General features: G+C 37.7%; 1 protein-coding gene across 4 annotated transcripts in view; it reads left to right on the forward strand.

Annotated features, from left to right (window-relative positions):
* The window catches only part of LRRK2 (leucine rich repeat kinase 2), a 72,743-nt gene that overhangs the window by 10,708 nt on the left and 45,360 nt on the right, over window positions 1-16,675 (forward strand). For 3 of the 4 annotated variants that reach the window (XR_012658639.1, XR_012658638.1, XM_075081346.1), the window contains exons 5-13: window positions 513-647; window positions 2,228-2,362; window positions 6,818-6,949; window positions 9,805-9,924; window positions 11,089-11,213; window positions 11,749-11,828; window positions 12,637-12,743; window positions 14,478-14,607; window positions 15,751-15,875. Coding sequence is in view for 2 of the 4 variants with exons in the window: in XM_075081346.1 (XP_074937447.1) it covers window positions 513-647; window positions 2,228-2,362; window positions 6,818-6,949; window positions 9,805-9,924; window positions 11,089-11,213; window positions 11,749-11,828; window positions 12,637-12,743; window positions 14,478-14,607; window positions 15,751-15,875 (1,089 nt within the window). In the remaining 2 variants the exon portion in view is untranslated. The remainder of the gene's footprint in view (window positions 1-512; window positions 648-2,227; window positions 2,363-6,817; window positions 6,950-9,804; window positions 9,925-11,088; window positions 11,214-11,748; window positions 11,829-12,636; window positions 12,744-14,477; window positions 14,608-15,750; window positions 15,876-16,675) is intronic. The other variant, XM_075081345.1, reaches the window with a different exon arrangement.

Below are 16,675 nucleotides of genomic sequence, written 5' to 3' on the forward strand. Positions count from 1 at the left end.
AGAGAGGTTGGCTTTTCAGTTCAGTTTCAGGCTGATCAGATGGCTGAGAGAGTGAGAATAGGGTTTCATGACAGAGATGAACTGATTTCATGGATCACTGTAGCTGACGGGTACATTTCAAATCCTTTCTTGCTTTCATCAGGCAATGTAGTCCTGCCCTCTGTTTTCTACCAACCTTACTTCTTAGTGAAACTTTTCAGCTTGCTATGACTGCAAAAAGGGTTTTTTTTGATGGGTTAATTTTCTACCAGTTTAGTGAGGTGAACTGGCTCATTGAAGGATCAGACAAGTACCAAAGCAGTGCAAGGTGGGAGCAAGAGTGGAGAAGGGAAACTGTCTTTTTGGCAGTAATGTTTCAGAAGATCTCAGCTGTATTGTAAAACGTAGTGTAAAATACGGGTGAACTTTAAGGACAGTGTTAAAGAATTTTGGCTTTTAACGCTTAAGTACAGTGCTTCAATAAAAACACTGAGAACTAATCAGTGCAACATGCAATCTGTTCTGCCGTTCAGATGTAATTGCTTTCCTGCTCTTGGAGGAAGAGGTGGATGTATTTTCATTGGTATTTAATGCCATGCACACCTTCCCTAAAAATGAAGAGATTCAGCAACATGGATGTAAAGCATTACACAAACTTTTTGAGAAAGGTATTTATATCTTGTAGTTTATTAAGTTAGAAAAACATAGGTTGGGAGGGGACTGCAGATGTTTATTTAATTGCAATAAATGAATTCTTGCATTCCAAATTCTGTTTTGTGTATTATATCTGTCCTTCGAATGAGTTAGCACGTAACAGGTTTTCCAAGCAATATCACAAATTTGCTAAATCAGTGCAATGAATATGAAATTTTAAAAAAATAAAAATGTCCTTGATTTCTGACTCTAGAGTTAACTGAAAAGATGGAATTCGACATTAGTCAGTAACACTGGAACGAGTAGTGACGTTTGATTTTAATTTTCAAAAAACAGGATTGTTTATTTAAAGACTGGCAAATTTTAATAATGTATATATAATTCTAAAATCAAGGAAAATGTTTGCACTTCAGAAAAGTATGTGATTCTGCTTTTGATCCTGACAATGCTAAAAGATAAGTATATATCTGTACGACATTCCTGTGTTTCTTCTGCGAAAAGAAGTTACCATGTATTGAATTTCTGCAAAATTTTCAGGAACTGTGTGTGTAATAACCAAAAGTCCCATTGTTGTAGCAGCCTGGCTTTGCATGGAGTTTCTTGCCTCAAAATAAATATTGTGAAATACTAGCACTCCTACCAAGTCTGCTATACTCCTTTGCTTCAAAGATAGTCTCTAATTCTTCAGATTTATTCTTACTGGCACCATTTTATATTGCCTTTTCTAAGTCTTCCTCCCATACATGTGTGCTGGAAATTATCTTCTGTGTTCCTTCCCCTCTTTCACTCTCCCTAAATACTTCTGTCCTGCTGTATTTTCGCTTCAGTTTTTACAAAGGTCTGAGCAGATGCTCATGCTCTGTGCATGTCTTTTGTAAGGGCCTGATTTTTACAGATCTACAGACTGCTGTAAGTACAGACGTGCATACCACCTTCTTCATGGTAGTGCTAATGTAACAAGTTCTTAGGCTGCCCCTGTCTATTTTTTCCTGTCTCTGAGCCACGTTGTCAGTTACTATAATGTGAGTGTTTGCCTAGCTTTAGCTTGAACCAGATTCAGAAAATTATTCTGCTTACGAAATTTAAAATGTGTCATTCTTTCTCAACCTGGATCAGTTCCCTTATCTGGTTCATTGCATGGCCACGCAGCTCTGTCAGTACAAATGACAGGGGGCAGGGATGGAAAAACCTTAAGCCATTATTACAATGAAGGTGAGATACTATTAAAGCATGGCTGTCATCTTTATGGAAAGAACTCCATTATCAAAAGAAGTTGAGAAGTGAAATAAAGTAATGGATTATGCAAAATGGCATTCCATCAAACTGTTTTCACTGTATTCCCTAGCCTTTTGCACAGACGATCTTCAGATATTCCCCAGCAAGACAGTACATAACTGAAGGAAAGGCTCAGTTTTCAGTAAAAGGAGTCATAACTGTAGAAGATGCTGTGTATGGAGAGTATGTTTCACCTTCTGTGAAACACAGAAAGTAAATATAAGGAAACTTGATAACATGAGAACAGACAAATGTTTTTGTGCCAGGATATGAATTATTTCCTCAAAACATACTGTATCTCTCTTCCTTTTCGATTTAGTCCCAGAAGAGCAGCTGACTGAATTTGTTGAAAGCAAAGATCATATGATCATACTGAAAGTATTTAAAGAGTTTCCAGAGAAAGAAGATGTGATTCTTCCTGCACTTTATTCATTACATTCCTTAGCTGGTCCATGTAAGTGCATTACTGGAAGTTATTTTCAATTCCTTACATCCCATAGCATGTGTCAGCTCACCTCAGTTTGCAGTAATCTTTCAGTGATTGTAAAAAATCAGTGAGAACTGGTTGGGAGTTGCCAGACAAATCACTTTTCTGTTTTCTTCAGGAAATATTGATTTGTAATTTTTTATGGGAAGTTTTCATATTCAGCCATTCTGATAAAGCTGAAATCTTTCGTAAAGAACAGAAAAACACTTCCTTCTGCTTGGAGTAAGTGATAATGAAGATGCTCATCATGGCTGTAGAGGTCAAAGCTCAAGACACTGCCCTGTATTTTTTTAATGCTTGAAAAATAAGATATATTTATTGGCTAGATAAATCTTCAGTGAGTTTGGGTAGCAGCTAAAGAACACTGTTGGCAGAGGCTGTTCCACAAGGGGAAAATCGCCCACACAAATCCAGTGGCCAGGGCTGAGAAGAGGTATCTGGGCTCAGATACCCTGCTCTGATCATTCAGTGGTGGCTGCAATCAGGAGCACTGGTAGCACTGCACATATTATAGAGTCTTATTTTGTCCTCAGGTGTTGTGCAATAAGACCAGAAGAAAATGTCTTCATTATGTCTTGTCACATGATAACAGCAGTCCCTGTTGTGGGCAAAATTAGATCCTGAGAAATATGCTTCATGATTTGTGTCAGTTTGTTGACAGCAACTTGATCTGTTGACACAGAGGCAGCTCTTGTCAACTTCCTGCTGGTAGTCACAATTTTGGCAAGCATGGAGCAGGGTCCTGCTCTCCATGTTTTCCATGAAGTACGTAATGTTGTACTCTTGCAGATATGAATCCTTATAAAGCCTTGCTCATACATCCTGTCTGGCTTTATACCAACCATGCTGGCCACATGTATGCCACAGAACAAGAACTAGACTGGAGTGTTCCACATTTCATCAGACTCCAAGCTATACAGTTTCTGTTTATCAAAATTCTTGCTGTTCCAGTTTGTGTTTAAACAATTAAGTAGTCCTTGAGGCAGAAAGAGTTTTACCCTAGCCCAGAAGTTATTGCCATTTTCTAAGGAAGAGGATGCCAGATTTTAAGTGCTTTTAAAGATAGTAAATACTTCCACAAATTATAACAAGAGAAGGGCATGACAAAGACCTGCTTTAAAGTAGGTATTTATTTTGGGGTTAGCACTCTCATTTCTGATAACAAAGATTGAAAATAGTCAAAGATAGTTTGTACATGAATGTGCAAAGCTAGGCTACTTTTGCCAGCATTAATACTCTTGGTCTGTGACAACCCACAATACCTGCAAGAAAATGTTTTCCTTTAAGGGTACCATGGACAAAATCATTCACTGTAAGTACACGCTCTGTCTTTTCCAGTAGTAAAATGTTTGTCTTCCCATACCCTGAAGTTCAAGTCTCTATTCCAAATGAGTTATGTCAAGAATTGTACCTCACTATGCCTTCTTTCACTAATACATATGTAGACTTTGTTCCAGCTCATATGTCATGAGAAATTGAAGGGTAAGAGTTTATTCCAGGTGGTACAAGAACTCTTTTAAATCTCGGTAGTTTCGATGGAATGAGAAGATGGTTTGCTGCCCACAGGATCACAGAATGGTAGGGGTTGGAAGGGACCTCTGGAGATCATCTTGTCCAACCCCCTTGCATGGGCAGGCACACCCAGAGCAGGGGGCACAGGAACGCATCCAGGCGGGGTTTGAATGTCTCCGGGAAGGGACTCCACAGCCTCCCTGGGCAGCCTGTGCCACTGCTCTGCCACCCTCACAGGAAAGAAGTTTTTTCTCATGTTGAGCTGGAACTTCCTGTGTTCCAACTTGTGCCCATTGCCCCTTGTCCTGTCATTGGGCACTATTGAAAAGAGCCTAGTCCCATTGTCCTGACACCCACCTTTTAGATATTTGTAAGCATTGATGAAATCCCCCCTCAGTCTTCTCCAGGCTGAACAAACCCAGGTCTCTCAGCCTTTCCTCATAAGGGAGATGCTCCAGTCCCCTGATCATCTTGGTAGCTCTCCACTGGACTTGCTCAAGCAGTTCCCTGTCCTTCTTGAACTGGGGGCCCCAAAACCAGACACAGTATTCCAAATGTGGTCTCACTAGGGCAGAGTAGAGGGGGAGGATAACCTCCCTCGACCTGCTGGCCACACTAATGCATCCCAGGATACCATTGGCCTTCTTGGTTCATGGTCAGCTTGTTGTCCACCAGCACTCCCAGGTCCTTCTCAACAGAGAAAGTCCTCCAAAGTCCATGGAGGTGGATGGGTCACAGAATGTTAGCCATCTAAATGGTAATCATAGGCAGCCATCCAGGCTTCTCCTCTGGTTTATGGGGAGGAACAGACACTTCAAGAGGAAATTTACCTAACCCTAAGAGAGGTATCTGTTACAGGTGGGATGAATCACCATATAGAGTGCTCAGATCTCTTCGTGAATTCTTGTGAGAAGTTTTGGTGGTTAAGATGAAATTAGATCCATTCTACCTCCTTTTCTCCTGCTTGTTCTGGGAAATGGAGGCTCCCTGCAAATGTATCATTGCTTCGTCCTTGCAGGACTTAAACGTGGTTTCTCTGTAGTAAAATATTTTAGATTCTTTTGAATATTTTAATATGTTTATAATTGTCACCTGTGAAATGATAACTTACTGTGAAGTGATGCAATACTATTTTGTGGAACATACCTTTAAAAAGGTGTTTTTAGTTGAGAATGACCTGAATAAATAGCTGTCATCTTAAAGCATTGTGCAAGGTACCTTCCTTCACTATCAAACAGAATGCTTCAGAAATGCTTCCCACTCAGAGCTTGCTTTTCCAACTTACAGAGTATCGTTATTTAGTATTCAGAGAGGTATTATTTTGAAGATCTCCTGATGCTTTAAAAAGACTAATTATCTTTAATAATACAGTTGTGCATATTCCTCTTACATTGTATACAGGAAAGCCAAGCTGTTGAAAGAACAATTAAGGAAGTTTATAGACCTCAGCAGAGTAAAGCTACCTCCCTTGGAGTCAGTGACAGGACTCCCTTTCTTTCATTGGGGCCAGGATTTTGTCCAAGACTTTTTGCATTCATATTCTGTCTCATACCCTGGATAGACATATTGAAAGGATCCCTTCATACATTGTGTTTTAACTACGATGATGCTGTTTTGCCTTAAATTATTTTATGTGGGACAGCTCTGCCCTCAGTAGGAAAGGATGCATTGTGTCTTTTTACTGGCTCATGTGAATATCCTGTTGGTTTCTGTGTCTGGCTTGCGTAATAAGCAGTAATTAGAATCATTAGAATGCCCTGAGTTGAAAGAGACCTACAAGGATCATCGAGTCCAGCTCCTGGTGCTGCATAGGGTGAGGGTGACCAAGCACTGGCACAGAGTGCCCAGAGGGGCTGTGGAATCTCTGTCCTTGGAGATACTCAGAAGCCATCTTGCCGTGGTCCTGGGCAACCTGCTCTAGATGGCCCTACTTGAGCAGAGGGGTTGGAGAAGATGGCCTCCAGAGGTCCCTTCCAACCTCAGCCCTTCTGTGATTCTGTGAAGTACAGAATTTGCAATTAATTTCAAAATATTGCAGGAGCATTAGATGAATATTTCTGTACCCTCAGTACACAATAGGCCTGTGGTAGAACCAATTTAAATGGGAAGAATGACCTGCTAACTTGCCCCCCAAAAAAGAAGTAAAACTTAGAAAAATGTTATTAAATCAAGTAAATGACATTTATTAGGAAAAAAACATTTCTGAATTGCTTCTTAATTGTATATCCCTGAGAATATTACTGAAGTACTGTAAAATGTTTACCTGATCGCAATCATGTTATAAACACCATCTGTAAGATTGAATTAATATTTATAAAACAACTTGTTCAGCTTTAATAAAAATGTTACATAATAATAGTTTGTGAGGAGGTTTCTGTAACAAAGCCTGATACAGAATGGAATAAATCCATAAATATTAATATGGACTCCAAACTTAATGATTTATTTCCAAGTGCTGGTAGTCATTAATGTCATTAATGTTTCTATACCAAGGAGGAAAATTACAACTTTCTCTCAAGTCGCAAGGGAAAAACTGAAATACAGGCCCAGTTTTCTAAATAAATCTATGTAAATAAAGTCTGAATTAGAATCTAATGAGGAAAAGGCCTCAGGTTGCACCAGGGGAGGTTTAGATTGGATATTAGGAAAAATTTCTTCACTGCAAAGATTGTCAAGCATTGGAACAGGCTGCCCAGGGAAGTGGTTGTGTCACCATCCCTGGGGGTATTTAAAAGACATGTAGACATGGTGCCTAGGGACGTGGTTAGTGGTGGACTTGGCAGTGTTGGGCTGACAATTGGACTTAAAGGCCTTTTCCAACCTAAACAATTCTATGATTCTATTCTGTAATATGGGGTTTGGTTTTGGTTTTTTCTTCAGAAGCAATTTTTGTTTCTGTTTCTTTTTTAGCCAGCAATGTTGAAGTGCTCATGTCTGGAAATGTTCGCTGCTACAATGTTATAGTGGAAATGATGAAAAGTTTCCCCAACAGTGAAACAGTTCAGGAAGTGAGTTGCTGTTTGTTGCATAAGCTTACATTGGGTAAGTTCACTAAGTTGTTTACAGTCATCTTACTCTGGCTGTGTAAGAGTTGGTGTTAACTGACAGCAAGTGTTACAGGCAACAAGAGAACTACTCTTCCAGTTAATTGTCAGAGTGGTGTATAGCTCCATGTCTCTAATGATGTAAACATACTGAGGTAACACTGGCCACGGTCAATATGGTATCCTTTTATGTTAAACATTAGAAACAATGACAGAAGCTGCCATTGAACACTAGAGTGAGGAAAAAAATGAGACAATAGAGCAGGAGAAGCACAAGATGAGAATGGGAGATCAATAGATCCCATTCTGTATAAAGTTACTATAGAAAGGAATAAAATTCCTTCTAGTTTTCAGTTTTGAAGTGGCAATGCTGAATGTGTGAGAAAAACTGGTGCCACTGAATTACCTGGGAGGTGTTCTCCAAGACTATGTTTTTCCTTTTTGCAGTGCATTTATCTTCAGAGACCTATGCTTCATTCCTGCCCAGCTGTGGTGCCTGTCTTGGGGCCCCCTATGCTGCAGCAGTGAAAAAACACTGGTTCCTGGAATTCCCTTGACTTGGGCAAAAGTACTTTGTTGTCTGGGCTTACACAGGCTAGTGTCACATAAAGAAATGATGGCAAAGTCAAAAAGAGATTTGTTGCACCTCTTAGCAGCTCTGTACTCTCTCTTGCCGCTATAATAAGCTGATCTGAGCAGTTGCCAAGGACCACATAATAGGAAGTTCAAATGAAAATTAGTATGTTTTCCCCTGCTGCATACAGAAACACTGTGAATAGCTGCCTGAGCAGCCCCCACTCCATGGCAGGTTCTTCTTCATCAAGGACTCAACCAAGGTCTTTTTCATGAGTTAGACTTCCTGATTCTTGCAGGTGGTGGCCTGAAGCTACTGCAGACGCTGGTACCAGTGCACAACTCCCCTTAATAAAGTCAGTCCCATCCTTTCACCATCTGTTTCTGCTTTTCATGCAGATATTGTAGAAAATACAGATCAAACTTGAGTGCAACCCAGAGAAACTTCCAGTTCCTCTTCGAAAAGGCGAATAAAGATTTCAGGAAAATGTGGTGGCCGCTGAGGTGGTATTTGCAGGTTTTGGCAAGAGGTGGTGTTACCCTTGAATGGTTTTCTCTGCAAGGCTAACTGAAGATGGGCACACAGCAACAGGTTGTGGGGACACAGCAGCTCTGTTGACGTGCCTTGATCTTACCCTAAGCGCAACCGGCGTGGTTTCAGTCACACATTTGTCGTGTGTATGCTGACCAACAAGGAATGGTGGCAGTAAAGCAGCCACAAGATCACTCAGCATAATAGATGTCCTTCATCTTAATAAGGAGCCACTTCAGGAGAGTTATGGGAAGAGGCATTCACAGCACCACACAGTTGGGGAAACAGATGTGAAACTGATAGGTGCTCCTGGAAACAGTCTGGAAGATTTCCATATAGCCAGTGTGGCTTCCCAAATTATTCTGATGGACTCTGTCTTCCTAAACACATGTTAGCTGGCAGTGAAACGGTAAAGTCAGCATCAACTAGCTTCCAAAACCGCAGTCATGTATTCTTGCTCACCTGGTAATGACTGTCCTAGATTTGACTGTCATCAGAATTTTAGCTGACTGATACCTGTTTGGCCAGCCACAAGTCACACATTCATCACATAGCCTAAGATTATTACTTTCATGAGGTAAGGAATGTATTTACATAAACATACCATTTCCATCAAAATACAGCAAGAACCACTAATGCTGATATAACATGACCGTGCTACTACAGGATGAGAAGAAAAATACTGTTTCCAGTTGCACTTGTAATAGGTGTTAAGTTCAAGGTTTTAGAATGATGTATGTGGAAAGGACTTGCCTTAAAGTCTGTTCTTAAGCATTCTGTTAACTTGGTCTAACTGAACTGAATCATAAAACATTGGGAGAGGTATTTGCCTTCTGGTGAGAAATCTGGACGTTGAAGGTAGTCAGCACCTATAGGACTCAGGACCAGAACTGAGGGAAAGAAATTAGGTTAGCTTTGCTTCTGTATGCAATTATATTTTTGATGCTCAAACATGGAGACTTCTTAATTTCGTACCTCATCTGAAGGGTTTGCGAAACATTGATACAGATTTTAATCTGACCTTTCACATTGATAGTGTGATTCTCACTTTTACTAATCAAGTTAAAGTCGAATATCAAAACAGAAGCCATAGCTATCAAACTGCGTTTTACAAAGTGAGTATTGCTGTATTATTTTATGCACGATACTTGTTTTTACAACAAACGGGGAAGTTATTTTCATGTGCTTTTTGCAGAATTCCTTATATTCAACCTATAATATGAAAGACTTTACAGCCTACAATAAAAATTACACTTTAAATATATTTGTCATCAAAAGGTAGTTCTTTCTGCTACTCCAGAATGTACATATTCCATATTTATAATGCTGATCTTGATATTTAATGAGGAGGGCAAAAACAAAGGGCAAAACAGGGTTAAGCCACTTGCTTCATAAGATAAATCAAATCATTGCGGGAATTCAAACTAGGACTGGATTTGCTTCCTGGCAGGAAGTCTGCAAGTGATACACTCACTGTATTTTTATTATTTTGGTGACAGCGTGCACTTCATTTTGCATTAAACGTCAGTCTTTTGTAAAAAAAACACAAAGAATCTATATCACAATTTTTTTTTATCCTTGACCTCTTCTTTCCACAAATAGAACATTGTTGTGACAAGCTCTGTACTCAGAAATCCAGTGTTTGCTACAGACGGAGTTTGTGCATTGTGTGCTGAGAAATTTATGTTAAATGCATGTAAAGTTCCAGGTATGTGTTTATATTCATTTAATATCTTGTGTATTTTCAGGAAATTTTTTCAATATCCTTGTATTACATAAGGTTCCAGAAGTCATTGTGAAGGCTGTTAAAACGTACCCTGAAAATGCAAAGTTACAAGCAGCAGCTCTCAGTTGTTTAGCTCTTCTAAGTGAGTAAATCTCTTCCTAAATACATAAATAAATTACTTTATTTATCTGCCCACTTGTTAACTTTTTTATACTGGTAATTTCCTGTAATCATTTCAAACTCCATTTTTTAGCATGAAAGCCTCAGGCAGGATAGCTTTGACAGAGCTAGATTTCCTATGTGCTTACAGTTTGTTGTATTACTGTGACATGGCTGTGTTCAGAGACGGTAAGTTATGTTGACAGATCTTCACAAAGCAACCTCTTTGTTAATAGGCAAATATTGGATAATCCCTACTTAACATAAAATCTCTAGCGATAACACCACTAATTTGATGCTGTGTTTGCCCTTTATGATAGTACTCATGTTCTGGTAGTTGATAGCAACACCAAGTCAGTCCTTGTGCTTGAGTTCTGAAATCAATTAAAAGATTTAAACTTTTCCTTGAGTACACTCCAGGTATTTTTTTGAAACAAAGTTATTTAGCTAGAGGCAAAAAGCTATGGATCATTTCTTAGTCTTTGAGTAATCGTTCCATACAAAAGTCAGTAGAAATGCTGTTTAAGAGTCCACAAAACAGCAAAGAATAGAAATCAGTATACACTCCAGTAAGACTCAGATATTATGGTCAGTGTTGATACTTCTTTTTTTTTCCTTAAATGCTGAAAAATCACAGGTATAAATTTATTTCTTTTATATTCTGTTGCACTTTCTGGGACCAGATATTTCTCTTTTAGTAACTGAAATTTGCATTTCATTTTTAATGACACTGCTTCAGAGCGTAGATGGCTCTGTGGTAAGTGGTTACATGCAAATAAATCACAGTTATATTTTATGTCTGTGGTATTCTGTATGTAAATATACAACAAAAAACTATGTGCAGGTCTTTTCAGAACCTGAGCATTGACTGATCTGTAACTACGTACTTTTTAAGTACTAAGTTAATAAGTTTAAATCATTTACTACACTGTAATGAAGGTTTTTAATCCCTTTATAACCTTAAAGACATTTTCCAAATCTGACATAGAGTTTATGTCAAAAGACTTCTCCCTTCCAAGAACAGGCTAATCCTTCCACTGGTTTTCACACACAAGCAATGTGAGCACCTCCATGAGTACAGGAAGGTTAAGACTTAAGTGTTATGTTTTCACGATAAGAATTTAATGTAAATATTTTATATTTCAAGCTGAAACAATATTCTTAAACCGAGACTTAGAGGAAAGAAAAGAAGAGGAAGAGGAAGAGAAATTATGCTGGTTGGAAGCATGTTACAGAGCATTAGAACGTCACCGGAAAAACACAGATGTACTGGTGAGAATTTCTGGATGATGGGTGTATGGAAAGGCTGCATTATGTATTAAAACGTTTAGCAGCATCATTTTCTCCAGCATATCTTTTGGCAAACAAGGCCTTAAGCACTGGATTAGATGTAGAATCAATCTTACCTTTCTTGCCTTTCTTATCTTTGTTCACCTCAGCTGGTTTCAGTTGTACCTTTGGATCAAATATAGGTAGTTGAGACTTGTTACCTGAAACTTTGGCCATCCAAAGATTGTTGTTTATGTAGCTCTTCTGTCTACAGCAGCAAGACACAGGCCCATCAACAGAAAAATTTATCTTGACCTAACATAGGTATCAAAATGCAAAACCAATAATGAGAATGGTTGTAACTCAGGCCTATCCCAACTATAAAGAATGTGACAGTCCACACCTTGTATTTCTACGTAAAGCACCATGTACCTTTGTCAAGGGGTTAAAAACAGTCAAACTATTGAATTTTTTTCTTATATTTTTGATATCCTAAAGGCACATTTTCTTTATATTTTTGTCTCCTCTTGGTTTATAGGAGGCTGCATGTTGGGCTCTGAAAAATCTGTTTATGTATCAACGCAACCTGCATGAGAAGATTGGAGATGGAGATAATCAGTCAGTGTTAATATCTTGAACTGGAACTGTTGTTTTTGGAAATGAAAAAAAATGAAAGCCTATTACTAGGCCACCTGGGGTCTCATGTTTCAATTATTTTTATTTTTAGTTCTTGATTTCTAATATATGATGAAATGCATGGTGATCAACAACACTTGGGAAGGTTTCTTTCTTGAAAAGTGTGCTAACCTTGACTCAGGCAAAATTGCTAGTGTTTTATTAAAGGGTTGGAACACAGTCTAATAGAGCTAATTTTTACAGTTCACAAGGAATTTCTTCTTCAGTTGCAACAAGGATAGGGAGGATTAAAGAATGTAAGAGTAGGGAAAATAGAGAAGATTAAGATATCTGGTACATGAGGAATATGGAAAAGCAGTGCTCATTTTCCCACAAATCAAATTAAAGGGCGTACGTAGTAGAGCAGGTGCTGCCTCATCAAGGAGAATCGAGGCATGGATAAGACACAGACTTACATTTACTTAAACTGTTTCTCAGAGTTGCATAAAATTTTAATTGTTCAAATTCTAGCAAACCTGCTTTGCACCCCTTTTCTGGACCCCTTTCTGGACCTCAGGTTACATGAAAATCATGGTTCCAAGTGAATTCAGTGAGATTCAGAGTAGGCTAATATGCATAGTTTGCAAAGGACTTTCTGTCAGCCGTTGCTCTGGAAAAATATTAGAAGCCAAGTACAATCATCTGAAAATTTAATTATGTCGCTTAATACCTTTTTAGGAAACTGAACTACAGTTATGAAGTAACTGCTTATTATGGTCAATGTGCAGTGATTTGTTTCTCTCTGTGAAAGGTTCCCAATAGACAGAGCAGTGATGCTCTCCATGCTGATGCACTCCTCATCAAAAGAAGTGTTTGAGGCAGCTGCTAGTACCTTGGCAATATTGTCACAACAAAACAGTAAGAGAACTTAATTGTCTTTAATTTCTAATTCAGCAGAAAGTGATTGCTGTAATATCACAGAATATTTAGTGTCCTGTCTTATGAATACAATATTCCCTCTGATTAGAATATTATGCTGTTGTGTTTAGTAAGTTTATTCCTTTCTTTGAAAAAGCTGTTGTTGGCTAGTATCAAAGAGAGTATGTGGAAGTAAAGAGCTCTTTGCCAGTTTATGTGTTGCAATTGCTATTTTTTGGAGCAGGAGACATGGAAAGAATGTGTTCTCTTTGTACACTTGTTTAAATATTTATCACATGTTTGAATTTTGTCAAGAACAGCATTTGTTGAAACTCACGTGAATAAGGATTACAGCCTGACAAATACCATTTTCTTGCGTAACACAGGGGACTTGAGCGGTCCTGTTGACTTCAGTAAATCAAATCATGTGCAAAAAGTTAGGCATGTGCATTACAGTTTTCAAGATTGCTTTAGTCCTGATTGTGTCCCTAACATGGTTTCCTAATTTTTTTCAATTTGCACACCCCCTCAAAATTTTTCAGTGGAGATGTGGACCCCTGGGTGGAGTATTTCAGCCTACTGATGGTTGGCCTGCTTTTATTAGATACGTTTCCCAGAACCCTTTGAAATGGTTATGGACCTCAATTGGTTTGTCGACTGCACATTGAAAACCACTGGCTAGATGGAAAGATAAAGACTAGCAGTTAATTACCTTTCTCTAGGTGAGAAAGCATTTTCACTAGATTATGAGCATATCACTAGGTGACTGAGCCGTCCACGTACATAAAACTTAACAACGAAAAGGTTTTATAGTTATTTTTGAGATAGATATGTATCTATATCAATAAATAGATCTCATAAATGTATGCATACTGTTATCATATATTATACCAGGTACTTTCATAACATGTTACTGACAAGTGGTCCTCTGATTCCCATTGGAAATCTAAAGCAAAATTTTTTTTTCTTTTTTCCCCCTAAACAAATGTGCCTACACCAGAAATGATAGACATAAGGAACCTTGTAAAACCCTCTGGCACAATGCAATATTGCTTGAATTAGCCATTTGAAATAGATGTACTGACATGGGAATGACAAGAATTGGTGGTAGTCACCATGATAATGTAGAATTTTTATTTTTAGATTTTTAAATATTTAAAATAAATAATAAAATATTTTAAATATTTAAATATTTTTTAATATTTGAAAGTGTTCAGAGCTGTATTGGTTAAAGTTATAGCTACAACATGTGCTTGGCTATTTGAATTTTTTAAAAAATGAATTAACAAAGTGAATAGAGTGAAGAAATAGAATTTCATTTTTGAAGCCTCATTTTGGAAGTTAGAAGGTTATTTGAAAGTTTTAAATTCTGGCTTTCCTACATGATCACAGAGTGAAATTAGGAGGCAAAATTGTTTAAGAATAAACATTTTTGAAAATAAAAGTACAGCTGTACAATATCCTTCCTTTAAGTTAACTTTCTGTAAGTAAAAATAGTAGATGTATTTAAATGTATTAGGCATTCAGGAATTATAATGCATCTGATTCAGCTATGCAAACAGAAGTCAGCTTCAGCTCAAATTGTATCCTATTCTACTTTATACTTATATAACGTGTATTTGGTGAGGGAAAAAATCAAAAGAAGGGGGAAAAAGTTAGCAGTTCTGTTGTTTTTGAGAACTATACATAAAGAGAAAGATTTACTTACAGGATGCTTGCTATTTTGTGTTGTAGTAGGTATTAGGAAGACACTTTTGGCTAAAGGAATACACATGAATGTTTTGGATATAATGAGGAAACATCCACATTCTCCTGAAGTGGCTGAAAGTGCCTGCAGAATTCTGAATCATGTTTTCGAAGGAAGGTAATATACTTAGAAATACGTGGCAACTTCCAAAGTGAAGGTTTGTGAGATTCAGTGCTGTAATTGATTACATTTAAGTTATTGACTCTTTGACTGATATTAAAATTGACCACAGGCTAATAGTCTTGTTCAAGGCATTGGACTTTGTAAGCCAAATGCCCAGGTAGGCAGGTGCATGTTCTTCCCTTCGTGGTTCTTGACCAGTGAGGTTTGAATTGACTGTCCATAGGTGGTCTCCCCTCCTGTTAGCCACACTGAATTTCATTGAGAGCTAAGAAATTGCCCACAGTATTAACTCTGATTATTAAAATAACATTGTGTTGATATTACCTTTGTGTTGGCTTTTGCAAATGCTCTAGAACATGACTGGAAAACAAACTTGTGACTCATAAATACTGATACACAGGGTGGGAACATGATTCCAAGTGTCTTGCCAAGTTTTTCCAGCGTTCCCTGAAACCTTTATATATGCAAAGCTGTCTGTGAAAAAATGACAGACTCAAGATATAGTCACAGAATTTCTGATGTATAATTTCATTTTATAAAGAAAAACTCAAAACTTCCGTAAATATGTTCACAGGAATAAAAAGTATTAGAAAACGAAAGAAGAAAATAACCTTAAAACTGAATTAGTGGCCTTTGACTACTACCATTTCTAGGAATGCTAATGACATGGAGATTATTCTTTCTTCAAGTTTAAAACCTAACGTGATAGATATTTTTCTGTTTATTCTACAAGTGTCTGACAATTCATCAGTACTTTATGACAGGTGCAGAGCACTGGATTAAGGAAGATGTATCTTTTCACACATCTGGACTGGAATCAAAGTGAAATATATGAATCCACCATTCACTCTGAATTAAACACTATAATTTCTGTGTATCACTGTTACAAACTGGATTGAAAATTACCTCTCAGTAGTCTGGAGTGGCATTAATTACACCTACTGAATTCATGGAATGGCATGAAAATAAAATATTAGCTATGATGAAGAAAAGCACCATAGTTTAATTTATATTTTGTAGCTCAAACCAGATTTACAGTGTTCTAAAGGGATATCACACAGTGTTAATTAAGGAAGCAAATACATGTAAAATTTAGAAATACATCCTTTTTATTTATTTTATAAACAATATTTTCAGTTTCCTTCATCTGGATGTAATGACAGTAGCTGCATCAGAAGTTGTAAAAGCCATGAGGAAACATGAAAAATCACTCACTCTACAACTGGAAGCACTTCGAGTCTTTTTACACTTTATGATGCCTGGTAAGTCATCCAAAAATATAATCGATGTGGCATCATACACCACATCAGAGAATAGAATTAGATAGCTGGGTTTTAGTCTGTCTTATCTAATGAGGCAGCCTTTAATGGGACTTCAAAAAATTTACTGGAGTTCTATACATAGCTGAGAGTAGCTCTAACTCTTTAAGAACATACAAGGTGGAGGAAAACTTTTGAGGTATCAAAGGTAACAGAACAAAATAATCTCTGCTGATTTCCCCTTGATTTCATCAGTGAAATGTTAGCTCCATTAATTCAGGAATGAGTGTGGAGCTATCGCTGTGATTGTGTATTTTCATTATGGATACCCTTTAAGTGAGAGCAAACAGATCAACATCAACATTGTTGTACCACAAAAATTGTTTTAATAGTATCTCTTGGAAGTAACATAAAAATTGGACCTCTGACACCAAAAAATAAAGACAATGATTTAAAGATATGAAATATACTATTGTATACTGTAGGGGAATAGACAGGGATTGGTGACCGGAAGATCACGGCTGTGACAGAAAGATAGACTCCTCCCCATAGGAGTGGCAGGAACAGGAAGCGCAAGAGCTATATAAGCGTGTGACGCAGCTAAATAAACGGACATTTTGTATCCATCATATTGATGTCTGTGCATCACTGTCCCCAGGGTGGGTAGAGCCCTGTGTCCCGGAGATATGCGGCCCAAGATAAGTTCTCCCATAGAAGCGTACAGCAACAGTATACTATTTTCTACAGAAAAGGAGAAGCTAAACTGACTAGCTTGGAAATTCCTTTCTAAAAAGAAACCTCTT

The sequence above is a fragment of the Phalacrocorax aristotelis genome, chromosome 1 (genome assembly GCF_949628215.1).
Source record: "Phalacrocorax aristotelis chromosome 1, bGulAri2.1, whole genome shotgun sequence".
Taxonomy (NCBI): domain Eukaryota; kingdom Metazoa; phylum Chordata; class Aves; order Suliformes; family Phalacrocoracidae; genus Phalacrocorax; species Phalacrocorax aristotelis.